This window comes from Melozone crissalis, unplaced genomic scaffold, assembly GCF_028551555.1.
Source record: "Melozone crissalis strain CALT ecotype California unplaced genomic scaffold, PUWL_Pcris_2 ptg000035l_1, whole genome shotgun sequence".
NCBI classification, from domain to species: domain Eukaryota; kingdom Metazoa; phylum Chordata; class Aves; order Passeriformes; family Passerellidae; genus Melozone; species Melozone crissalis.
In genome coordinates, this window is record NW_026535813.1 from 5,829,999 (window position 1) to 5,854,036 (window position 24,038).

The window sequence follows — 24,038 nt, forward strand, 5'->3', positions numbered from 1 at the left end:
CTTTTAGTAAAAATTACTTGTAAATTCCACACAGACCAAGCCATAAATTGCTTTAAAGAGTACTACTGATTGATTTGGCACTTCACCAATACACCATATGACAAAATGCTATATCAACCTCTAGCAGTTTACAGTCTAGTTTGGGAACAAAAATTTGCAATGTACAGATGTAAGGAGATGGACAGCTGCAGCAAATGAGATGGTAAAATGCATTTAGTAGATTGCATATATGAGTGTAGGGGGAATTTACATTTCAACACACACTAAATTTATTTCATGGGGCTGTTTTGGGTTCTTTTTTCTAATTGCAAAGAATCTGATTTCTTTTAATTAAAGTTCTTCCAGAATTGGTGGATATGGGATTAGAAGTTTATTGAAGAAAATCTAATTTAATAAAATTAGTTTTGACAAAAAGCCCCAAGGAGATTTAGGATGTACATATAAAGGATCTATAGGTAGAGGAATGACTCAAGTTTCTGACCACACAGAAAGTGATAAGAAACTACCACAGAGGTGGAAAGAGGCTGAGAATAGGAATAAATCAGTTAAGCTTCTGAGAAGCAATACTGAAGTTAGAATGGGCATATACATCCTGTCCAAAATCATGTATCTATACTACAATGCTATTTTCCAATTCCTAACCCTTATAAACCATGTACTTTATAGAGCATGTATGTTATAAATTTTAAGTGTTTTGTCATTACTCTGAAGTACTATGTACACTTGTAGCTAATAAGTCAAATAATATCCTGGACCACATTGGAGGTGGTGATCCTTCCCCTCTTCTCAGCACTGGTGAGCCCACACTTAAATGCCATGTTCAGCATTGGGCTCCCCATGGACCTACTGGAGCACATCCAGTGAGGGGCCACAAAGATGATTAAAGGACTGGAGCATCTCCCATATGCGATGCTGAGACAGCTGGGATTGTTTAGTCTGGAAAAGAAAAGGCTCAGGAGGATCTTACCAAAATATACAACTATCTAATGGGAGAATGTAAAGAAAACAGAGACAGACTCTTCTCAGTGGTATCCTGTGACAGGACAAGAGGCAATTGGCACAAACTGAAATGCAGGAAATTCCATCTGAGTATAAAAACCCCACTTTTTTTACTGTGAGGATGGTCAAACACTAAGAGGTTGCCCAGAAAGGTTGTATGGTGTTCATTCTTGGAACTGTTCAAAACTCAAATGGACACAGTCCTGGTCAACTTGCTCTAGGTGACCCTGCTCTGATCAGAGTAAGTGGACTAGACAATATCCAGAGAAGCCTTCCAACGTCAACAATTCTGTGATTTCCTGTAATTTCTTCAAAAGAGGATAATGTATGCAAAGAGGGTTGCTGCTATAAACTCATTCAGTTTTATTTCAAGTGTAAAATACTGAATTGCCTTCAAGAATGAGTAACTGGTAATTTTTGAAGGCTTCATATAACAGTTTTATTTTAAACATTTTCTTTACCTTGTGTTTTCTTAGGGAATGCAAATGTGAGTTCTTATACTATAAAGACACTGGCTTTGATGTTAATTGGGAAAGGTAAGGTAGAAAAATGTCTTTGGTTACTGAAGACTTAGAGAAGATCGGTCCCTTTGCATGGCCTTACCTGTGAAGTCTGAGAATCCATGGAAGCTCTCATCATCTACGCTGCAGGCTTCAATTAGGCTACTGAAGAGGGTGCCAATTGGATCCAAAGGATGTCCCACCCAACCTTCAAGATTTGTTATTGAGGTTACTCCTATTTCAAGAAGTTCTGTGACAGAAAATATGGAGGGAGGAGGGAGGGAAAGAGAGTACATATTATCCCCTCAAAACATATATAGAAGTAAAACTGATTAAAATGCTCTTCTGCTTAGAAGAAAAAAATAATATCTCTCAGTGTGAATTAATTGCCCTTTGTAAATATGTTAAAAGAGGAAAAAAAGAAAATGGACAAAGGCCAAACATTTCAAGCACTAGCAAAGCACATTATGGGTCAAAATTTTCAATTGCAGTATCTTTTGAAATCTCTAACTTGATACCAGTAACTTCCGAAATGTCTGCTGAAAAATTGTAGCAAAGACTTTTTTTGGTAAAATATTCACCACTGTTTCCTCATTCAAAAGATGCAGTGCCATTTTCACATTTTAAGTGAAGCCGAAGGCACTGAAATAAAATATTCTGAAATGTTCAGTTTTTATAAATAAAATATGAACTTATTGCATCTGAATAATTGTTGAATAAACTCATGATGATAGTTCCTAATAAAAAAGGAAGAAAAAAAAGAATAATGTGTTTAAATGAGGTATAAAATTTAAAAAAATTGTTCAAGTGCATTTTTTGTCATTCTAAAGTTTCAGTCAACAAATACCTTCATGGATACTTTGTTTTGTAGACCTCATCCATCAATCAGTTACAGCATTAAAAATTGTTTGGCACTATGAATTGAAAGAAGTGTGGCTGTGGTAAAAGATGATCGAGATTACTCAAATCCCTTTTTAAACTAAGAATCTTATGGCAGTAATTCCCCTTCAGCTCCTCAGCTTTTTCTCCTAGACACATACACAACTGAACTATGAGAGATCAGGTGCATTATGGGTGACCATTTAAAAATTGTATACAAGCCATTACAGATGCTCTGTTTCTCTGCTTAGTACACACTAAGTTGTACCTGCCTCTGTGCTCTTTCATTCACAAAGTGCCATCTTTCTGAGTAGTCATAAGTATTATCACAAAGCTTTAAAAGCTTGCTTCTTGCCTTTAAATGTGTGGAGCTACAAAATGAAACAGCCACACTGCTGGACTCAGTGTTCAAGACAGTGACTTTTTTAAAAGAATCAACTGATATGTAATATGAACAACAAAGTAGTAAATAATTGTCTTACTAACAAATAGCATGTGTTAAAAATGACATTAAGAAGAATGTAATATTACCAAAAATGATTAATATCAATGACCTTACTGACTCACTTTATATTCCATTTCATCTATTATGTCTAGTTGTGAGCTTCACTTGTGTCATGCCAAACAAAGGCTTCAATACTCCATTCATACAGAGATTTAACTTTAAATCATGCAAGTGGTTCCACAAATGTCAAATCAGTCATATGAATGAAGGCTAAGTAGAAGCATGTGGTGGTTGCTGAACTGAAACTGTAGCTGCAGAATTATTCTGCTTATAAAGAAGATAAGCATATCTTTCACTATTAAAACAAAATTGTTTAAATTTCAAACATAAGAGTGAAAATAATGAAACAAAGCAGTGAGTAACATAGAAATTACAAACTTCATGTTAAGGAAAGATATATTACATGATAAAAACACTAAAAAATTCCTCTAAGTAGTAATGCAAAGTGCTTTTAAGTTTTGTTGAAATCTAGGATCCACAATAGTGCTCAAAATTTCTTCCTTGGGTATTGTGAAATGAAGGCACATAGGAACTGCCAAATAATATTTTTTTTTCAGTCAGGTTTCTACCTTGTCTTCAATTTCTAAATGAACATTTCTGGGAAAACACCTGCACATACAGTTAAAAAATTTACACATGTGACTTCACACTGGTATTTTTGCCTGCAATGCATGAGGATACACATAGCTAAAAGTAGCAACAAAGATCTAAACTAAATTTGAATTAAAGGTTTTCTTCAAGTAGCTGAGAATGTTATTTTAATTTTTCCACATGCATTTTAACCACAAAGTCACCCCTTTCTTCTTCCACTACCTCTCCAAACCTATGACAAAGTTCAGTGAAGGATTATTTTTGGAAGAATGTTCCTTCAGAAAATAGGGGTAGTGGGAACACCGGAGAACATTTTATAAAGCCAGCGTTTCAAAAATTTGATTTCCAGTGCTGTGAATCCACTAAAGTTTTAAGCATCATCAAAGACTTTTGGAAGAAACTGCCAAACTGGATAAATTTCTGTAGTGCAGACTGCCTTGTCAACTTTAGGCTTCCACCTCAGAAATATATAGGTCTGCTAAATTACACATCAGAGGAGAAAAATTATTTTAAATACCTGACATTCCAAATGCAAATCTCTGTTTAAAAGCCTATAAATTACACAGGATGAATATTTACGCTGTGCAACCAAAACCTCTGATTGGAATAAAGGCCCCATCATGTTAGATATATTGCAGAAGGCAGAACAGAGCCCTTGCCCTGCAGAGCTCACAATCCAGCTTAAAAAACACCTCCAACATCCAGAATGTGACACTACCACTATGATTGTTGGGACTGAAGAATTAAAGTCACCTCTTTTGCTTTAGTTTCAAAAGCAATTTTCTCATGCAAAGTTCCAGTTCGGGGTTATTGTCACCTTGTCATTTCCTTTGCCCTTCTCTCTTCCCCGCATTTACCTTTCTTCTGAGCCTGGAACATTTCCAGCTGTTTCTGCTGCTGCCTTCTTAGTGTATTAACAATAGCTATTGCTAGCCTCAGTGCTTCTTGTGGGCATCCATGAGATCGTAACGCATCCACCCTCGCACAGGCTGTAGGAACATGTTCTAAAATGGAGACAATAATTGAGGAATAGCAATGCTTCTATGTCTGCAATAGCCTGTTTTGCTAGGTTACTCAAAAGGGCTTTTTTGTTTCCTTTGATTTGTTTTTAAAACTTTGCAAGAGAGAGTTAAAGGACTATTTCTGAGCCAACATTTCAAGGGAGCCTCTGCTCTTTTTGTCAGGCTTTTCATTTAGCTTCCTCCCTCCCCCCCAAAGAGAAAAAAAAAAGCCATAGAAACTGAACAAAGCAAGTCATGGAAACGTCTTTCTGGTTTAGCCACTTACCATGCCAGAGGGGCCACCCTCGAGAGTCAAAGAGTGAGTTTTCAGTGTGTTCATGGTAACAGTAGTTGGTGTATAGGTCACTGTTGATAATGTGCTGTAAGTGGCTGTCCTGCCAGTGCAGTTCACATGCCTCTATGGCTCTAGTGAACACCGTCCGATGTGGCCTGTTTGATGAATCTGTCATTTTCACAAATTCAGAAAGCTGCATCAGCTTTTATTCATTCATATGTGAATCAGTCATTCACAGTATTCTTGTCTTCTGCCTGTTCACCAGCCCTTAAGTGATAGCAATCTACCTTGACCCACTCTGAAAGGAGCAGACCATAGACATTTCACATCCTGTTACTCAACAGCTCAGGCAAAGTGTGTGCCATTCACTTTGCATTCAGAGAGATCTACAACCCATCATGGCTAATGCTAAATAGGACATTGCAAAGGGAACAGCTAGACATGAAGGACATTAAACAGCACGTACAGAATTCCCCTAAAAACAGACTAGAAAGTATATGGCACACAGCTATTCAAACATCCCCAGCTTCTCTCTTTCTCAGATCCAGAGCCATGAGGATGAGTGACAGATAAACATCACATAAAATATTTTTAGTTGTTCTCTTTGAGAAGTGACGTTACCTTGAGCACTTGTAAAAATTTTGTCATAAACAAATAGAAATACTGCAAAGACAGCAAGGTACTGAGGCCATGGGACTGACAATCCTTTACTGGACATCTTCCTAGGGCAAAAGTGCTCTGTTAACATGGCACTGTGTCTATGAATGTCAAAATGTCATGTCTGAATTGCTACTAGCATGCTCAGGTTGGTATGAACATCACAAGATCCAGAAAGCCAAACATCTCTGTAGGAAGTTACATGTTGCATGAACTTCTGTCTGCAGCTAGCTGCAAGATTTAAACATGAACCAAGTTTATTTCCTTCAGAGGTAAACTCCCAAGAAAAAGAAACAAGGAAAAATCCATCTAAGTCTGATTCTACCACCTTTTACAAGCATTTAATTTTAACTTTTATTAAATATCTATCAACATATTGAGAGATTTGATGATTATGAGGGGTTTTTTTTCCCAAGGTAAATAACCTGCATCTTCCTCAGTTATTAGCAAAGTAGCAATCTTTGCTTGAAGATGACTGGAGAAGGCTTCTGTCAGGTTTGATAATCACATTTTAGATTAGAAAGCATGATATCAAGTAAGAAGAGACATTTCCTCCAAGAAGGCAGTGTTGCCTCTGCAGCCCCCCACACCTGTCAATGCAGACTGCACAACACAGAGCACATCCCACAAGTAGCTGCTTTAGTTTCTCACATACTCAGTTTAATGCAGTCACAACAAATCTCCCTTTAAGTAAGTATCAAAGGCTTTGTAACTGCAAAAAATAAAACCCCCAACACCAGAAGGGATATAAGATTATAGTCAAGCAAAGAAACAACAGGCTTTTACATTACATACTTCAGGGACATTCAATTTTTATGCAACAACTATTTAGAAGGACCGAGTGAAAAGTTAGAAGAGCTAACTTGCTTTAAAAACATTGCAGCCCCAGCACAAAAGTAAACCTTATTTATCCTTTCTGCGAGGACAATATCAATGAAAATAAATTTGGCTGGTCAATCCTCAAGAAGAAAGTTACTTGTCCCAGGAAAGACTGCTGTATTCTGCTGCAAAGCTCAAGTATATAAGATAGAGGCTATATTATGTGTTGCAGGCAGTGCATATATCTAGGCTCACCTTGGTTAGCATTTGCGCCCTGAGGCAAAGCATTGGTTAAATTGGGCAGCTCATTTCCATGGTTTCCATCTTCCCAGGGACAAACATCCACACCATTCCATTTTTTCAGCTGTGTTAGCCAACTGACCTTCTGCTCCAACTTGCAGTGAGGATTTAAGACTATACACATCCACAGAGCACCTAATTTTGAAGAAAATTGCTAAATTAGGTTTTTTATTAAAAATGCAGCATCCAATGGCTAATTGCAAACTTTTATTCTGTAACACTTTTCCTCCCCTCTAAGGCTACATTGCTTGTTTCCCAACTATGCCTGACACCAGGCAGACTGAATTCCTGATGCAGAATCTTGGAGTTGGTGTGGCCCATCCAAAGCAGTTTAAAGACTGTATCAAGCCAGTCTTCTCAATTAAAAGGCGTTAAATGGGTCTTTTGTATTAGGAAATCCATCGTTCACAATGCATGGCACATCAGACAAAAGCAAACAAAAATTCCCACAAAATTACAGCAGGAAATTACCCAAGTTTTTCTTCTAATTTTTGTACAAAAGCTATGTATCTTCCAGCTTCACATTACAGGAACCAAATAAGTGCATTAGTAAGACATGCATTTTCTAAACATATACTTCACACTTGAAACCCAGCAGAAGTAGAGATCCAGTAAACACTAGATTTGTGCAGTGTAATAGGAATAAGATATTTTTTGCTGCCTCTACTTCAGTTGTTTGGTTTCACTAGAGAATTTGTCTGACATGTTTTGTATACAGAGCTTGAAGGGAAAGCTAATTTCCACTGGCATTTCACATGTACCATCACTTTAGAACCTGCTTCCTGATACTATAGAGCAGGTCAGGCATAAATACATCAGGGTCTTAAGCAACAATTTTCAAATTGAAAGATTTTTCTCTAAATCAGTTGTTTCTACAGGGTGAACTTTGACATAAGCATGAAGACATCTGAAAGTACTGTTCATTTGCTCATTGAGAACATGCCTTGTACACTACTAGAGATTTCACAGAATATTCTGAGTTGGAAGGGACTAAGATTATCAAAGTTCAACTCCTAGCCATGCACAGGATGGCCCCAAGAATAAAATTAAAAGAATATGCTTAAATTATGTAATCTTCATGACAGGCTGAAAAAAAAAAGAATAAAAATGCTGCTGGTTCTTCCAAGAAATTAGAATTCTCATATTCAAGCATTCTTTTGCTAAATAAGAATGCAAAATAGATACCCAAAACACAGATCATCACATTACATTCATTCCTAAAGTAATTCAGTATGTCGGTATGTCACAGCACAGGAACCAGTGGAAAAACAGAGCTTCATCCTTAAGGCTTCAAGTCCACTGCTATTCAAGCTGACATGGAATGAGGAAGCAATATCAAAGAAATCTTGAAACCACAAGAAAATATGATATGGTATAGTGCAGAACACCAGAGGGCCACCACACTAATGCACATTATTACTACATAGTAGTTACATACAGTAGAACATGCAGCTTGCTGGTTTTTTGATTGAATTTTTGGGACATTTTGTCTTTGTGTTTTTTTTTGGTTCAGTTTTCAGTTTTGGTTTTTTTAAGTGCCATGGAAGTAAATAAAGCAAACACTGTTTTAAAAAATTCATTTTGAAATCAAATCATATGACTCCCTTTAGACACACTGTTCAACACACTTCACTCCCCAGAGTCAAATTGTAGAATAGAATCATAGAATGATTTGGATTGGAAGGAACCTTTAAAGGTCATCTAGTCCAACCTTCTAGCAATGAGTAGGGGAATCTTAAAACTAGATCAGGTTGCTCAAAGCCCCATCCAACCTTACCTTGAATATTTCCAGGGATGGGACATCCACCACCTCTCTGGGAAACCTATGCCAGCATTTTATCACTCTCATTGTAAAAAACTTCTTCCTTATATCTACCCTCTTTCAGTTTAAAACCATTAGCACTTGTCCTATTATTACAGGCCCTACTAAAAAGCTTGTCCCCATCTTTCTTGTAAGCCCCTTTAAGTACTGGAAGGCTGCTACAAGGTCTCCTCGAAGCCCTCTCTTCTCCAGGCTCAACAGTCCCAACTCTCTCAGTCTGTCTTCATAGGAGACGTGCTTCAGCCCTCTGATCATCTTTGTGACTCCCCTCTAGACCTGCTCTAACAGGTCGATGTCCTCCCTGTATTGGGGACTGTGGCAGGACCTTTCACCCCTGATACAGCAGAAGCTTATCTCCCCATAACATATGGCTAGGTTAGACCAGAGTAATTTGTCATGTAATGAATTATCTCAGCTGAGAACCTCCTTAACCAGCAATGGCTTGAATGGTGAGAAAGGAAAACCTAAAATTAATGACTGACTGCAGAGCCCAGGCATTTTTGCAACTATAAAAGACCACTGATTTTCATGAAATCAGAAATCTCTTATACACTCTCTGAGTGTGTAGAGAGTTCTCCTTGATGTTAAGATGTTAGAATTGAGTTACTTCCCTGGGACTCAGAGAAACTGGGAGATTCCCTGCACATTGCTATCATTCATTGGTAAGTGACATTGATTCCTAATCTATACTATTTCTTCACTAGCTGTAACATAAGGTACCCTTATTACTATTATCGTGCACTGTATTTTTATCTACTAGTAGTTCTCTGTGTTATCCTGTGTAGTAAGTAATCTGTTTAAGTCTTATGTCTGTTTTCCTTGGCCTGTTCAAATAAATAATTCATGTTGTAATAGTCCTGATCAGTCATTATTAAGAACTTGCGAGCGAGAGTGGGTTTTGGGGTGCTGACCACCTCAATAAAGCTGCTGTCTACTGCCAGAAACCTAGAAAGGCAGGGATTTGTCTGAACTCTCCCCTCTCCATTTGTAACAGGGATTCCAGATTTGGTGGCAGCACTGCAGGTGGGGCTTCACCAGAGCTGAGTAGAGGGGGAGAATCACCTCCCTTGCCCTGCTGCCCACACTGGTTTGGATGCAGCCCAGGACACGATTGGCATTCTGGGCTGCAAGCACACACTGCTGGCTCATGTCCAGTGTCTCATCCACCAGCACCCTCAAGTCCTTCTCTGCAGGGCTGCTTTCAATTCTTTCATCCTTCATCCTATATTGAAACCAGGGGTTGCCCCAACCCAGATGCAGAACCTCATGCTTGGCCTTGTTGAACCTCATGATGTTCTCATGGGCCCACTTCCTGAGCTTGACCAAGTCATTCTGAATGGCATTACAACTGCTTCTTCTTATTAAGCATCAATGCATTCAGTACTGCCCTAGACAAAGGACTACATTTCTTGCAACATAAAAAACAAAACAGAAGATGAGACATATTGGAAAGCCTTGTCGAATAGTTATCTTTGGCTTATTTATTTTATAAATGAATTGTTACTTTAGGGTACTAAGGAGTCACTGTACCTCTCAGCATCTAAAAAAACTTTAAAAAGCCAATTTAATACTTTGTAACCAGATTCCCAGTGATTTCAGACTGAAGCAAAAGCAAAGTGGAATATCTTAACCACATGCAGCAAGTATTTTAATCATCCAGCAAGATGGAGTGCACACTACTGATTACAATTGCCCCTACAAAATGAGTAGCCTTTTTCTGTGTCTCAGAAACACCACTAGAAGCGAAGGAATTCACTTGCCTTCTTCAGAAACTTCACTATGCATGTGGTACATCTAAGAGGCAGAAAAGGGAAGAGATAGTCCAAAGTACCAAAATCCTTTAAAAACATCATTAATTTAAAGAGGAAGACTCAGAAATCCATGCTATTTTTATGCAAATGAGCACAAGGACAAGTGTATTTCTAATAAACCCCACACAAACCACTTAAGGAAGGAGCCTGGAGGATGTTCTTCCTATTTCACTCTGATGCTGCTCTACAGAAGCTGTCACCACCAATCTGAAAGCTTAAAATGCCCTCAAAAGATTCTCTATTTTCTGCATAATGACTCCTATATGGGGAAACTACTGATCATACTCACCCCATACTACAGATAAGGCTTATGGAAAAATGAACAGCAGCTAGTTGTAATTAATTATTGGGGAACATATCTAAATCCCTTTCTTGTGACCTCAGCCTGGTAACTTCTGTTGGCAACAGCCTATACTCAAAAGAAGTTTGCCAAAATACATTCCTGGCATTCTCAAGTAAGTTTACCTGTTTAACTAGATTTAATGATGTCACCTGCAATATGAACAAATGCCTCATTAAATGGAAAAAAACCCGAAAAAACAAAACAGAGAATGTGTTTGGTTTTACATATTCTGGTTTTATAACACAGCTCACATTTTTGTTTCTTTTTCCACAGGCACTAAATATCTTTTTATACCAGATCTCAGAAGGCTGACACATCCCCTTCTCTCCTTCCTTCCCCCAGAACTAAACCAAAAGTATGGTTCTGATTTGGATCCATTGACTGTGACCCATGTCTTTCCAATGTGAAGCTCCTCACAGCAGTGGCAAAATCTCACAAACCAATATACAAAATTTCCCCTCCCCAGAAGATAACTGGAAGACAAGTCATGCTGTGACTGCAATTTGATATTAATTTCACAAGGGAATGAATATTAGAACTCTCATAATGGAGTGAGGAATTGCCTATTTTGGTTAAAAAACACTAATCCTTTCGACCTGGAAAAAGCCAGCTTTGCCAAAACAGACCTTTTGTTCAAATGGCCCTCTTTGAAAATGCATGATTGTCACTCATCTTTAGTGGACCTCACACTACAAAGAAATAGGTTACATTACTGCTTTACACATTGAATGCATGCCTTGTACATACAGAGGGAACATCAGTAATTTTGTATTTCTCTGTAGACATCCATACCTCTGAATTCACATGGGAGAAAGGAACAGCATGCTTTTACACTGGTCAGGATTTAAACATGCAAATTGAGAAACATTAAGAAGAATTTAGTCACTGTAAAAGTAGATGTTGTAATAATTATACATCTTGTGTATGCATGTATCGATGAAGTCGAAGAAAGTGCAAAGAATGTATACAGACTCTCCAAAGAGATTAAGCATTGCTCACTTTTCATATTTTACTCTTATCCCAGTAAATGAGAGGGTGATGGTGGAAACAATTTTAATGGGGGTTAGGACACTGAGCATGACTGAAAATCCAGCCTACAGTTCTTGTTACAGATTGCAGTCTTCTGAAGAAATATGCTTTTCCTAGAAATCTTATGCTACCTTTTCAGGGCTACTGTAATAGCCCTGGTTTGGATTAGCATTTCCTCATTTACAATACCAGTGCAATCAGTGTCTGAAATTTGGCCTTAGCCTTAGAATTTTGCTGTATACTTAAGATCAATCTATTTATTTGCAAAATTAAAATATGCAAGAAACTGATGCATATTTGACATGCCTTTGCTCTTCCCATTAATCATAGAATCATAGTCACAGAATGGTTTGCATGTTAATGCATGTCTCTTAAAAAAACTAAAAATCCAAAAGCTACGAGGTTGGTAACATTTGATTATTTCAAAGAAAGTGGATCCAGGTAAACGAGATCATTCCCTGTTAATTCCCTTTGTGCAACAGACAAATTGGCTTCAGCACTCGCTGCAAACTTGCCTCTGTGCCCCATTTGAGCCTAATCAATTCTATTACAAAAGCATCATTTTCCAGCACTGGAAGTGCCAGAAAAGAAACAATAATAAGAGACAGAAACTATGATTCCTGTAAAAAAGTAGTGTCAGCAAAGGATTTTAAAGTGGGAGCCTCTTAAAGTGCAACAGCCACTTGGAAACCTCAAAGAAGTAGTGTATGATATTTATTGCTTCTTGAAAAGGAGGTAAAATGCCTTCAGAATGACTGGCAAATCCACCTCCCTCCTCCAGGAATGGAGACATCTCCAATAGAACAAAGCATACTGAGAAGCCCCACTGGAGAATGCTCCAATTGAATAGTTGATTTTATGAAGTACCAAAGATAGGCAAAGCACCTAAGTGCTGATCTTAACAAGAATCACAGAATCATTTAGGTTGGAAAAGACCTCCAAGATCAAGTCCAACCTTTGATCAATCTCTACCATATCAACTAGACCATAGCACTAAGTGCCACGTTCATTTGTTTCTTGAACACCTCCAGGGATGGTGACTCCACAACCTCCCTGGGCAGCCCATTCCAATGCTTTGCACTCTTTCAGTGAAAAAATTATTCCTCATGTCCAACCTGAACCTCCCTTGGCAACAGCCATTCCCTGTTGTCCTGTCACTATGTCTGCCTGGGAGAAAAGGCCTACCTCCACCTGGCTACAACGTCCATTCAGGTAGTTTTAAAGAGTGAGACAATCTGCACTGAGTCTCCTTTCTACAGGATAAACACCCTCACCTGTTCCTCAAAAGACTTACTCCCTAGACCCTTCACCAGCTTCATTGCCCTTCTCCGGACATGCTGCAGCACCTCAATGCCTGTCTTGCAGTGAGAGGCCCAGAACTGGACACAGTACTTGAGGTGTGGCCTCACTAGTGCAGAGGGGACAATCACTTCCCTGGTCCTGCTGGCCACACTATTTCTGATACAGGCCAGGATGCCATCAGCATTCTTGGCCACCTAGGCACACACTGGCTCATGTTCAGCCAGCTGTCAACTAGCATCCCCAGGTCCTTTTCCAACTGTCTGCTTTCCAGCCAATCTGCCTCTAGCCTGCAACACTGCATGGCATTGTCGTGACCCAAGTACGGGACTTGGTACTGGGCTTGTTTGAACCTCATACCGTTGTTCTCAAGCCATCCATCCAGCCAGTCCAGATCCCTCTGAAGACCCTTCCTATCCTCCAGCAGATCAATTCTCCCACCCAACTTAGTGTTGTGTGCAAACTTAATGAGGGCGCACTTGACCCCCTTGTCCAAATCATCAATAAAGCTATTAAATAGGGCTAGCTGCAATATTGAGCCCTGGGGAACTCCACTAGTGACCAACCACCAACTGAATCTGGCACTATTTAGCACCATCCTCTGGGTTCTCTGGTTCCAGACAGTTCTGAACCCAGCAGAGTGTACCTGTCCAAGCCATGGGCTGCCAGCTTGTCAAAGAGAATACTGTAGGAGACAGTATGAAGGACTTTACTGAAGTCCAGGTAGACACATCCATAGCCTTCCCCTTATCCACTAGGCAGGTCACCTGGTCATAAAAGGAGATCGGGTTGGTCAAACAGGGCCTGCCTTTCCCTAAACCCATGCTGGCTGGGCCTGGTCCTCTGGTTGTCCTGTATGTGTTGTATGATTACACTCAAGGTGATCTGTTCCATAACCTTCCTGGGTACCAAGGTCAGGCTGAAAGGCCTCGGATCCTCCTTCTGACCCTTCTTGTAGATGGGTGTCACACTGGCCAACCTCCAGTCACCTTGGACCTCCATGGTTAGCCAGGACTGATGATAAATTATGGAGAGTGGCTTAGCAAGATCTTCCACCAGCTCCCTCAGCACCCTCGGATGAATCCTATCTGGCCCCATAGACTTGTGAGTGTCTAAGTGTCTCAGCAGATCACTAACTACCTCCGCCTGGATTGCAGAAGATCTATTCTGCTCCCTGTCCCTGTCTACTAGCTAAGAGGTCTGGCTGCCTGTGGATAACTAGTCTTATTGTTAAAGACTGAGGCAAATAAGGCATTAATTAACTCAGCCTTTTCCTCATCCTTGGTGACAATGTTCCCCCTTGTGACCAATGAGGGATGGCAATTTTCCTTGGCCCTCCTTTTGTTGCTGACATATTTATAAAAACACTTTTTACTATCTTTCATAGCAGTGGCCAGACTGAGTTCTAGTTGAGCCTTTACCTTTCTAATTTTCTATCTACATGACCTAACAACATCGTTAAACATTTCCTGAGTTGCATTCCCCTTCTTCCAGAGGTCATAAACCCTCTTTTTTTCCCTGAGTTTCTGCAAAAGCCCCCTGTTCAGACAGGTCAGTCTTCTTCCCCTCAGGCTTGTCTTTTTGACACCTAGGAACAGCCTGAACCTTCAGGAGTTCTTTCTTAAAGAATGTTCAGCCTTCCTGGCCCCCTTTCTTATTAAGGACTCTTTCCCAGGGTACTCTCTGAACCAGTGTCCTGCATACGCCAAAGTCCACCCTCCGTAAATCCAAGGTCGAGGTTTTGTTGATCCCCTTCGTTAGTTTACCAGTAATCAAATAATTTCATGGTCACTGTGCCCAAGACAGCCTCTGATCACCACATCTTCCACCAGCCCTTCTCTGTTCACAAACGGCAGGTCTAGCAGGGCCCCACCCCTGGTAGGCTCACTCACCAGCTGTATCAGGAAGCTCTCTTCCACACACTCCAGGAACCTCCTAGACTGCCTCTTCTCCACTGTGTTGAGTTTACAGCAGACATCCGGCAGGTTAAAATCTCCCACAAGAACAAGGGCTGACAATAGTGAAACATCAACCAGTTGCTTCTAGAATAGTTCATCCACTTCTTCATCCTGGTTGGGTGGTCTATAACAGATTCCCACCAGGATCTCTGTCTTGTTGGCCTTCCCCATGATTCTTACCTGTAGGCACTTGACCTTACTGTCACTATCCTTGAGCTCTATACAGTTAAAATACTCTTTAATGTACAGAACCACCCCACCACCTTTACATCCTCTCCTATCCATTCTGAAGAGCTTGGAGCCATCCATTGCAGTATTAAGGAAACTTCCCTGTCTGATCATCCAGGAGCCACTCTGGTACTCATCCTCACACTACCTGAGCTGGAACCGAAGCCCCTTTGCAGCTACACCCTCCATATTCATAGAGTTGGACCAGGTTTCCTTACTGGCTCAACCCCAGGTTTCCCATAGCACAGACTCTGACATCCAGATCTTTCAAATAGTTTAATCTTGGTGCAATATTAAATAAAAAAATAACAGCTGGGTGCCTCTGAGGAGAGACCCCAAACAAAGGAACCCCTGGGCTTTCGTACCCTCATGATCTAAGCGCGGGAAAGTCTGGGGGTCCTCAGTTCCTGCTGTGTCTCTCAGTGTCCAGTCCTCTGTCTTAGCCACAGGTCCCTGTGTCCTTTGTTATACAAAGGGTCGAAGTTCACCACCTCTTGCCTCAGGCTAGAGCTCGGCCTCCTGCCCCTCAGAGCTCTAAACCTGTATGGGGTTTCACCTAGAGAGCAGGGCTGAAACCAACATAGATGTGCTAACCTTGGTGGGATGGAAACCATAGCAACAATGAATAGGAGTGTGAGGGGGGAAGCAAAAAGGAATGTTTTTCTTTGTTTTAGAGTAGCCAGGTAGAATTGCACCTGCAGAACTGTGGTTAAGCAACATAGTTAAGAGACATGAGTGATGTAGTTATTGTTTGGTAGTGGAAAATTTTAGCTGGTGCTGTAAAACTATATAAACCCTACTACACAAAGAATAAACAGCTTCTTCTTGCATATGGCCCAAGTGATGCCGCGTCTCTTTATCAATCGCTGTTAATTGGTGCCCTGTGTGAGGAAGAGATTATCAGCTCTAGTTGAGTGGCTGTCGGCGACGCGCTGCGGGAACTAAGGAGCCTCTGTGGGACAGCAGGAAGCCAGCCATTCCCGAGTAATCCCTTGGAAAGAAGATGAACCTGCAGGGGATGATGGGACAGGGGATATCTGCCCAGGAAAGAGACATTTTTGAACTTATGACTAACTTGCTTGATGAGCATGGCAAATCTTTGCCTGGGCATGACTTAAAAATTATGCTCAAATGGACAGCTTCAAAGCTGCAGGGAGCTACTCCATCCACAATCTTTACAACAGATTTGTGGGACGAGGTGGGAGCGAAACTGTAGAACTACGCAATGGAAGGGGATAAAGCAGCTGCAGAAATGCTTCTCTCGTGGAAAGTAATTTTTGAAACCCTGAATGTTTAAGAAAAATCCCATGCTAAAAGCAAAGGGGATGCCTCTTGCCTCCCCTCTGCTGAGCCTCTGGGTTTTTTACAACCAGAAGAGACTGCTTCTCTCCCAGCACAGCCTTCAACCTCCTCGGCCCCTCCCCTTGCAAATAAAAGGGAGAGGGACCCCTCATGATCCCTAAGGGCTTTTTGCTGCTGGCTACTACCCAGATGACAGCAAGGAGGAGGGAGATCATTTAGACCCTGGACCTGTTGATCCTGAAAAGGAGCCAAACCTATACCCCTCTAATCCAAATGACAACTGGGTTTCACTTGAAGCAGCAAGTGCTGAGGGAGGGGGAGTTAGACATTGCCACAAGAATTGCAGCTCCAGTAATTTACTCAGAAACGCGTAAGCGAACTGCACAATGGGAAATGCTGCCCTTTTCAGTTATCAAAGATCTCCGAAGGACAGTGACAGAGCATGGTATAGGCTCTCCGTATTTTGTGAGCTTGCTATCCTCTGTGTTTGCTGCCCACATAATGACCCCCCATTATTTAAAAATGCTTGCCCAGGTGCTGTTAACGCCCACTCAATATACTTTATGGAATGTGGAATGGCAAAAGGGGGTACAGGCTTTGCTTGTTTCTTAAGTGGGTCATGCTAATCAGGCTCTGGCAGGGTTAACACTAAGTCAGCTCTTGGGAATCGGGCGATACAGAGACCCTGCTGTCCAAGTCCTGAGACTGTCCCAAGCAAGCCCTTGAGGGAATCTGAGACACAGCTCACCATGCTTTCCTTAAGGTCCCTGATTTGCAGAAGCCACAAAAAGCACTTACAACTATCATGCAAGAGCCTCACAAAATGTACATGCATTTTATCGCTCGCCTTAACCAAGCGCTTGAGGGCCAAATTGATAATACTGAGGCTCGTGAAATTTTGCTTACTTGCTGTTGAGAATGTAAATGCAGACTATAAAAAACTCTTTAAGTCTTTGCCTATTGAAAACCCAACTTTAGTCCAAATGATTGAAGTGTGCAATCGCATTAGCACAGTAGAGCATGAATATGTAACCATGGCTGCAGTCTTTGCAGCCATGAGAGATCTCCCTGGGACTTCACAAGTTTGTTTTGACTGTGGTAAACCCAGACACTTTAAAGAGACTGTCCTGCTCTGAAAGGAGCTAAGCCACAAGCCCCTGATGTATGCCCACGGTGCTATAAAGGGCCTCATTTCGCTAACCGGTGTCACTCTATGTATGATTCTGAAGGTCGTCCAATTCAGGGAAACCGGTACCAGAGTGCAGGACGATGGCGCCGCACTCTGACACAAATGCCTCAGTCGCCCTCACAGATGCCAACTCCACAGATGCCACCACCACAGACACCCCACTGAGGCTCTCCAAAAGTCTTCGCCCAGCAACCGCAGGCAGTGCAGGCCTGGACCTAGCAACCTCCGTCATAGTTATGTTACTTGATTCTTCTCTTAATTTACTCCCTACAGGAATTTTTGGACCACCTGAGCCCCAGAAAAGTGGCTTACTATTAGGGAGATCTTTGACCACACTTTCAGGATTCTTTGTTCTCTCCAGGATCATAGACTCAGACTCTAGTGATGAAATAAAAATTATGGCTTAGACCTCTTTTCCAGCCTGTGCTATTCCTCAAGGGACCCGCATTGTGCAGCTAATTCCTTTTTTACACAATTCACCATCCCCTGCAGAAAAATGCAAAACAAGGGTAGGAGGATTTGGCTCTATGGGGACTCCACAAATATTATGGGTGCAGACAATTTCAGATAAACGCCCTACCTGCAAATGTACCTTGTTGTTACAGGGGCAACAGATAACACTCACTTTGGTGTTTTAGATACTGGACCTGATGTCCTGTTATCTCTCAAGCCAAATGGCCCCCCACTTGAGCCTTCATGGAGGTGCCCCAAGCCCTCACTAGGATTGGGGGAAGCAGTCCCAGCAATCAAAGTAACCACCTAACTCAGGTGATGGGACCAGAAGGTCACATAGCTTCTGTAAAGCCATTTGTCTTACCTGTACCCATGGTGTTATGGGGATGAGATGTACTTTTTCACTAAGGTTCCAAAATTCAGTCTGATTTTTGATAGAGGCCATTGTGGCACATGACACCCTGAAATTGACCTGGAAGACTAATACTCCTGTCTGGGTTGATCAATGGCTCCTGCCACTACCTAAATTGCACACACTCAATGACCTTGTTAAAGAACAACTCCAGAAGGGGCATGTAGTCCCCTCTACCAGTCCCTGGAATACATCTGTGTTTATAATTAAAAAAAACACTGTCAAGTAATGCCTGTTCCAAGACCTCCGCAAAATTAACTCTGTAATAGAGGACATGGGAGCCTTGCAGCCTAGACTCCCATCTCCCACAATAATCCCTCGAGATTGGCACTGAACAGTCATTGACCTAAAAGACTGGTTTTTTGACATCCTTTTGCATCCTGATGATGCTCCTAAATTTGCCTTTTCTGTCCCAAACATCTTTGCAAGCATCCTTGCAACGATATCACTAGATTGTTCTTCCTCAAAAAATGAAAAATACCCCTACTATTTGCCAGTGGTTTGTTGTGAGGGTACTCAGCCCCATTCGCCAAAAGATGCCTGCTGCTTTATTATACCATTACATGGATGACATTCTTATTGCAGCAGAAAAACAGGAGGTTATGGAGGATGTCTTAGCCCTTGTCATTGCTGCTGTAACTCAAGCAGGAATTTGTGTTGCTCCTGAAAAATCCTGTGTCAACCCCCTTGGAAATACCTTGGTTGGCACATCAGGACACAGAGTATTTCTCCTCAGCCTTTACAAATCCAAACAGACATTCGTACCTTGCATGATGCACAAAAGATTTCGGGGACAATTAATTGGGTTTATTCCTTGTTAGGAATTTCAAATGTAGATCTGAGCCCTTTGTTTGATTTATTAAAAGGGGAACCAGATCTCCTGTCACCTCAGCAGCTCACACCAGAAGCCTGCCAGGCACTGCAAAAAGTAGCTGATGCCATTTCAAACGGATAAGCAGCCCAATGGGCCCCTGAGTTGCCCTTTTCTTTAATAATTCTGAATCCGGCTTAGCAACTCCATGCTTTAATCTACCAGTAGGACCCTAGGGTGCCAGGACCCCTTGCTGATCATTGAATGAATTTTTTTGCCACACCATATGTCTAAAACTATAAGCACTCAACATAAAATGTTTGCTTTGCTTATTGTAAAAGCTAGACAGAGACTTACCACACTCGCAGGTGCAGATTTTTGTTTGATCTATTTGTCTATTACTACTGTTTATTTGCAGTGTCTATTGCAACAATCTAAAGTGCTTCAAATGGCCCTCACTGACTTTTCTGGAAAACTTTCTACACATCCTCCGAATCACAAGCTTGTAGCAGCCAGTTTTAATCTCCTAACATGACCCAAGAGAAGTGAGGTCCCATTACAAGCTTTAACTGTTTTTACAGATGGATCTGGCCTCACCCACAAGTCGGTGATGCTTTGGTGGAATGCAGATTGTAACCAATGGGATTCAGACGTCACTATTGTTTCAGGTTCTCATCAGATTACTGAATTGGCAACTGTTGTACCAGTCTCTCAGTGATTTGCTGCCTCACTTAACCTTATCACTGATTCTGCTTATGTTGCAGGCATTGTGGAGAGGGCTGAAGCTGCTGTAGTGAAGGATGTGCCTAACACAGATTGGTTTCACTAGTTACAGCAACTTGTTTTCCTTTTAGATGCCGGGGAACACCCGTACTTTGTTATGCATGTTAGGTCTCATACAACACTACCCGGTTTTATTGCAGAAGGAAACCAGCAGGAAGACCTATTGCCCTACCAGTTCAACCTGCTCCAGTTTTGCCAAACCGCTTTGCCCAGGCAAAATTGTCATTCTTTTGTGGAGGCCTTTGAGCCTATTAGGGGAACTTCTAGGGTGATGCCCTGGAAGAATTTGCCACAGGTTTAGAGGATGCCTCACTGCTTGGGGTGAGAAAAAGGGGCTTCTCCCACGGTGCTCTGCAACACTATATTAATCTGCCCTTTCCCTATAGGTCATTGTCTTTTGCCCTGCCCTTGTACTGCCCCTGTGCCCACAGACCATTTGCCCTGGACCCTATACTTAACCCGGGACACTGCACTGTTTGTCATCTTCTGTTCCTGGACTCCTTCAGCATGACTCTACAATAAACCTCGCTGGAACTCTATACAGAGACCCTTTCTGTCTTTCTTCGCTGACCTATCTGTGGTGTGAATGTGGATTAAGTGACTGTTTGTGCCTGCCCGAGCGGCTTTCTCAGAAGATGCTTCCATGAGGTAGTAGCAAACATCATCCATTTTCCACACTGCTACATTCTTTTTTTCACCAGAATGCTGCCTCACTGGCTTGCACTTTTGACTTAACTAATCCCCAAGTCTCCAGCATTGTAGCTAAATGCTCAGACTGTCAAAGACACTCCTTCCCCTTCGTGGCCAGAGGTGTTAACCCTAGAGGACTTCAAAGTCTTCAAATTTGGCAAACAGATGTTACTCATGTTCCCAAGTTTGGCAGACTTAAGTATATTCATTCCTCCACAGACATCTTTTCGGGTGCTGTGCTTGCACCCTGTCATACAGGAGAATCAGCAAACGACATTTGCCATCACTTCACGAGTGCCTTTGCAGTCTTAGGAATCCCCTCACAAATCAAAACTGACAATGGCCCAGCATATATTTCCCATAGGGTTGCAAATTTCCTTGCCCTCTGGAGGGTGACACACAAAACAGGGATTCCCCATTCTTCAACAGGCCAAACTATAATCGAAAGAGCCCACACTTCACTTAAGCATCTTTCGTCACAATAGAAAGGAAGAATAGGGAATACCACCCTGGAAAGTGATTACAGAAGGCGTTGCATGTCTTCAATTTTTAAAATTGCTCCTTGGTGGACCCTAATCCTCCAATTGTGAGGCATTTTGGTGATACCCCTCAGTTAGAAATTAAACAACAGGCCCCAGTGCTGATCAGAGATCCAGAAACAGGTAAGATTATGGAACCTTACCCCCTTGCTACATGGGGAAGAAGTTTTGCTTGTGTCTCCACAGAAAATGGCCTGAGATGGATCCCAGCCAAGAATGTGAGACCTTTCAGAGAATCCTTAAATACCTTTCCTGAGAATCCTGATGACCCTGGCACTCCACCCCTGGTTTCACCCACTTCAACCCTGTCTTTGCTTTCTCCGATCGCTGAGCCCACTTCCAACTAGATCCTGTGGCCACTCAAACCAGCTGTTACCTGACCTGAGGAGACTCAATGACATCTCACCGCTCTGTGAACTCTATGGTCGATTTGTTCCAGAAATAGTAAAAGCTTTAATTGCAGAACAAGCCACCATTCGTGAACAGCAGCAGGAGCGAAGTGAGTAGAGACTTGGACTTATCCTTGAAAATAACCCTATTCCTTGTTTTATTTGCAGACACTATTCCCATCAGGCGTAAACTCTTGTGTTTATGTTACAGGTGCCAGAGGAAGTGGTATTGCGCATCAGAGCACCTGCACAAAGATTGCCCAGAGTGTGACCCTTTGCGCTATTTCTTTTAGTGATTGTATCATTTTAAAATTGGTGTGTGGGCAAGAGTATGGCTGGCTTCCACAATCATATTTTTGGGACCCAGATTCACCTTCTCAGGCTGGTCCTCCTAGTAGGACTCCCTTTCAACAAAGGAGAGGTGGTCGCAATGCCACCCCTTCCAGAACATAATGTGTGGCTTACGCTAGCTCAGGCTTTAAATGAATCTGTGCTGTGCCTATCCATGACATCCCCTGGTAATCCTTTCCAAACTTGCTTAGCGTCCATGCCTTTAGAGGAAAGTGAGTGGGATAATTTGTACAATTTAACAATGCATAAAGAATGTACCGCCCCAGGCCAAGTTGAGCTCGTGTGGTACTGCAAGATAGATTGGCGTAAAAAGCATAGTCTGCCAGCTGGATGGTATTTTGGTAATGAGAACAATCAAGGGGTTCATTTCATGGGAAACTTTCCCCCTGTTTCCCTACAGCCTCAAGAGTTAGATATTTTTGGATCCACGCAGTATTTTGTGTGTTTCTTTTTAAATTATACCCATGGGACCTAGTATCAAGTTAACAGAGAAAACATGGGCCCTGCCTTTGATGTTTCAGGTACAGGCATTTATATCAATGCTTTGGCGTGGTGTAATTGTTATAAGAGAAGCAGCCCTTGGATTACTAGAAAATGTATTTTTAATAGCTAGAAATAGAGCCTAGAAAAGAATACCAGGAAGGGCTATAGGAGGTCCTTGTTCTTTTGGGCGACTGATCATGTTTCACTCTTTACAAGAAAATTTAACATCTTTGCATAGGCTAGTATGAACAAAATCCACATTTATAGCCAAGATTGTGATGATACCATCGAGTCTTAGAACATTAGAACCCGAGTATTTGCTTCAATTATCCCATCTATTGGCAGGGCACACGCCTTAAAAACCCTGAATAACCTTTTCTGTTTGCTTGCGAAACAAACTAATGCTAACAGCTCTGCTTTAACAAGCTTATTAACAGATGTTGATAGTTCTAAACATGCAGAATATGACTGCAATTGATTTTTTGCTTTGAGCGCATAGACATGGTTATAAAGACTTTGAAGGCTTATGCTGCATGAATTTTTCTGATCACTCTCATTCTATTCATGCCAGCATATAAGCCTTTCTAGACAATGTCACTAAATTAAGGGTTGTAGATGATAGCAATTGGCTTGGATGCATGCGTGGGGAATGGGGGCTTACTATCTGGCTTAAAAATTCAGTTAAGACAGAGATTTATGTTTTAGCTGTTGTTGCGTTGTGATTTCAGGGTTTACCTCAGAAACCCGGTCCCTCCCCTGAAGATTCCCTCGCAGGTGTGTCAATCACCTCTCCTTTCCCCTCCCTGACCCCAGACAAGTACTGTCTGTCAATCCTGGAATTCCAGAAGGGCATCGAGTGATTGGCAGATTCAAAGGATGTCCTCTACCCCTGGGGGGGCATTGGGCCATCCAGGTGTCCTTTGTCCCTTAAGACCTCCTCCTATGCATCTGATTGGTGGGCTTCCTACCCCTTCCCTCCCCCTCCTCCCCGGGGTTAAAAAAGCTAGCAACCACGTGGTTTGGGGAGTTCTGTTGGAGCTGTTGCTGGATTCAGAGGCCTGTGGGCCAAAAATAAAGCTCTGGATCAAAATCCTCCATCAGAACCAACTCCTTTCCTTCACCTCGCCTTAAAGCTTCTCTGGCAGAGGTAAACCTGAGAAGCGGACCCTCTCACGAGAGGAAGCTCCATCCCGCCACCACCAGAGCTCCAGCTTGCCTGGACTTGTCTCCACATGCTCAGCTGCAGCACACAGCTAGCCAAAAGTGTCTCTGGGGTGAAAACACCACAGTTGCCGCTATTTGGCTCAGCACCAAGGGCCAGACAAGCTCAGGCACGTCCCATCTGGCTATATTGGTAATATTCCAATAAGCTATGTTGCTGCTTATAGTGATTTGCTTGCCATGCATTTTGCAGTGTATTCAGACACTAAGTGATAAGTCCACAAAACAGATTTTACTGGTAGAAAAGGAGACGTGGAGTTTCAGCTAGAGAGCAGGACTGAAACCAACATAATGTGCTAACCTTGGTGGGATGGAGACCACAGAAACAATGAATAGGAGTGTGAGGGGGGAAGTGAAAAGGAATGTGATATTGAATAGG

General features: G+C 41.8%; 1 protein-coding gene across 1 annotated transcript in view; it reads right to left on the reverse strand.

Moving 5' to 3' along the window:
• The window catches only part of LOC128941434 (zinc finger SWIM domain-containing protein 6-like), a 334,075-nt gene that overhangs the window by 57,479 nt on the left and 252,558 nt on the right, over positions 1–24,038 (reverse strand). The window contains exons 5-8 of the mRNA XM_054283199.1: positions 6,502–6,681; positions 4,762–4,938; positions 4,332–4,478; positions 1,603–1,749 (exon numbers count right to left, since the gene is read on the reverse strand). Coding sequence (XP_054139174.1) covers positions 1,603–1,749; positions 4,332–4,478; positions 4,762–4,938; positions 6,502–6,681 — 651 coding nt within the window. The remainder of the gene's footprint in view (positions 1–1,602; positions 1,750–4,331; positions 4,479–4,761; positions 4,939–6,501; positions 6,682–24,038) is intronic.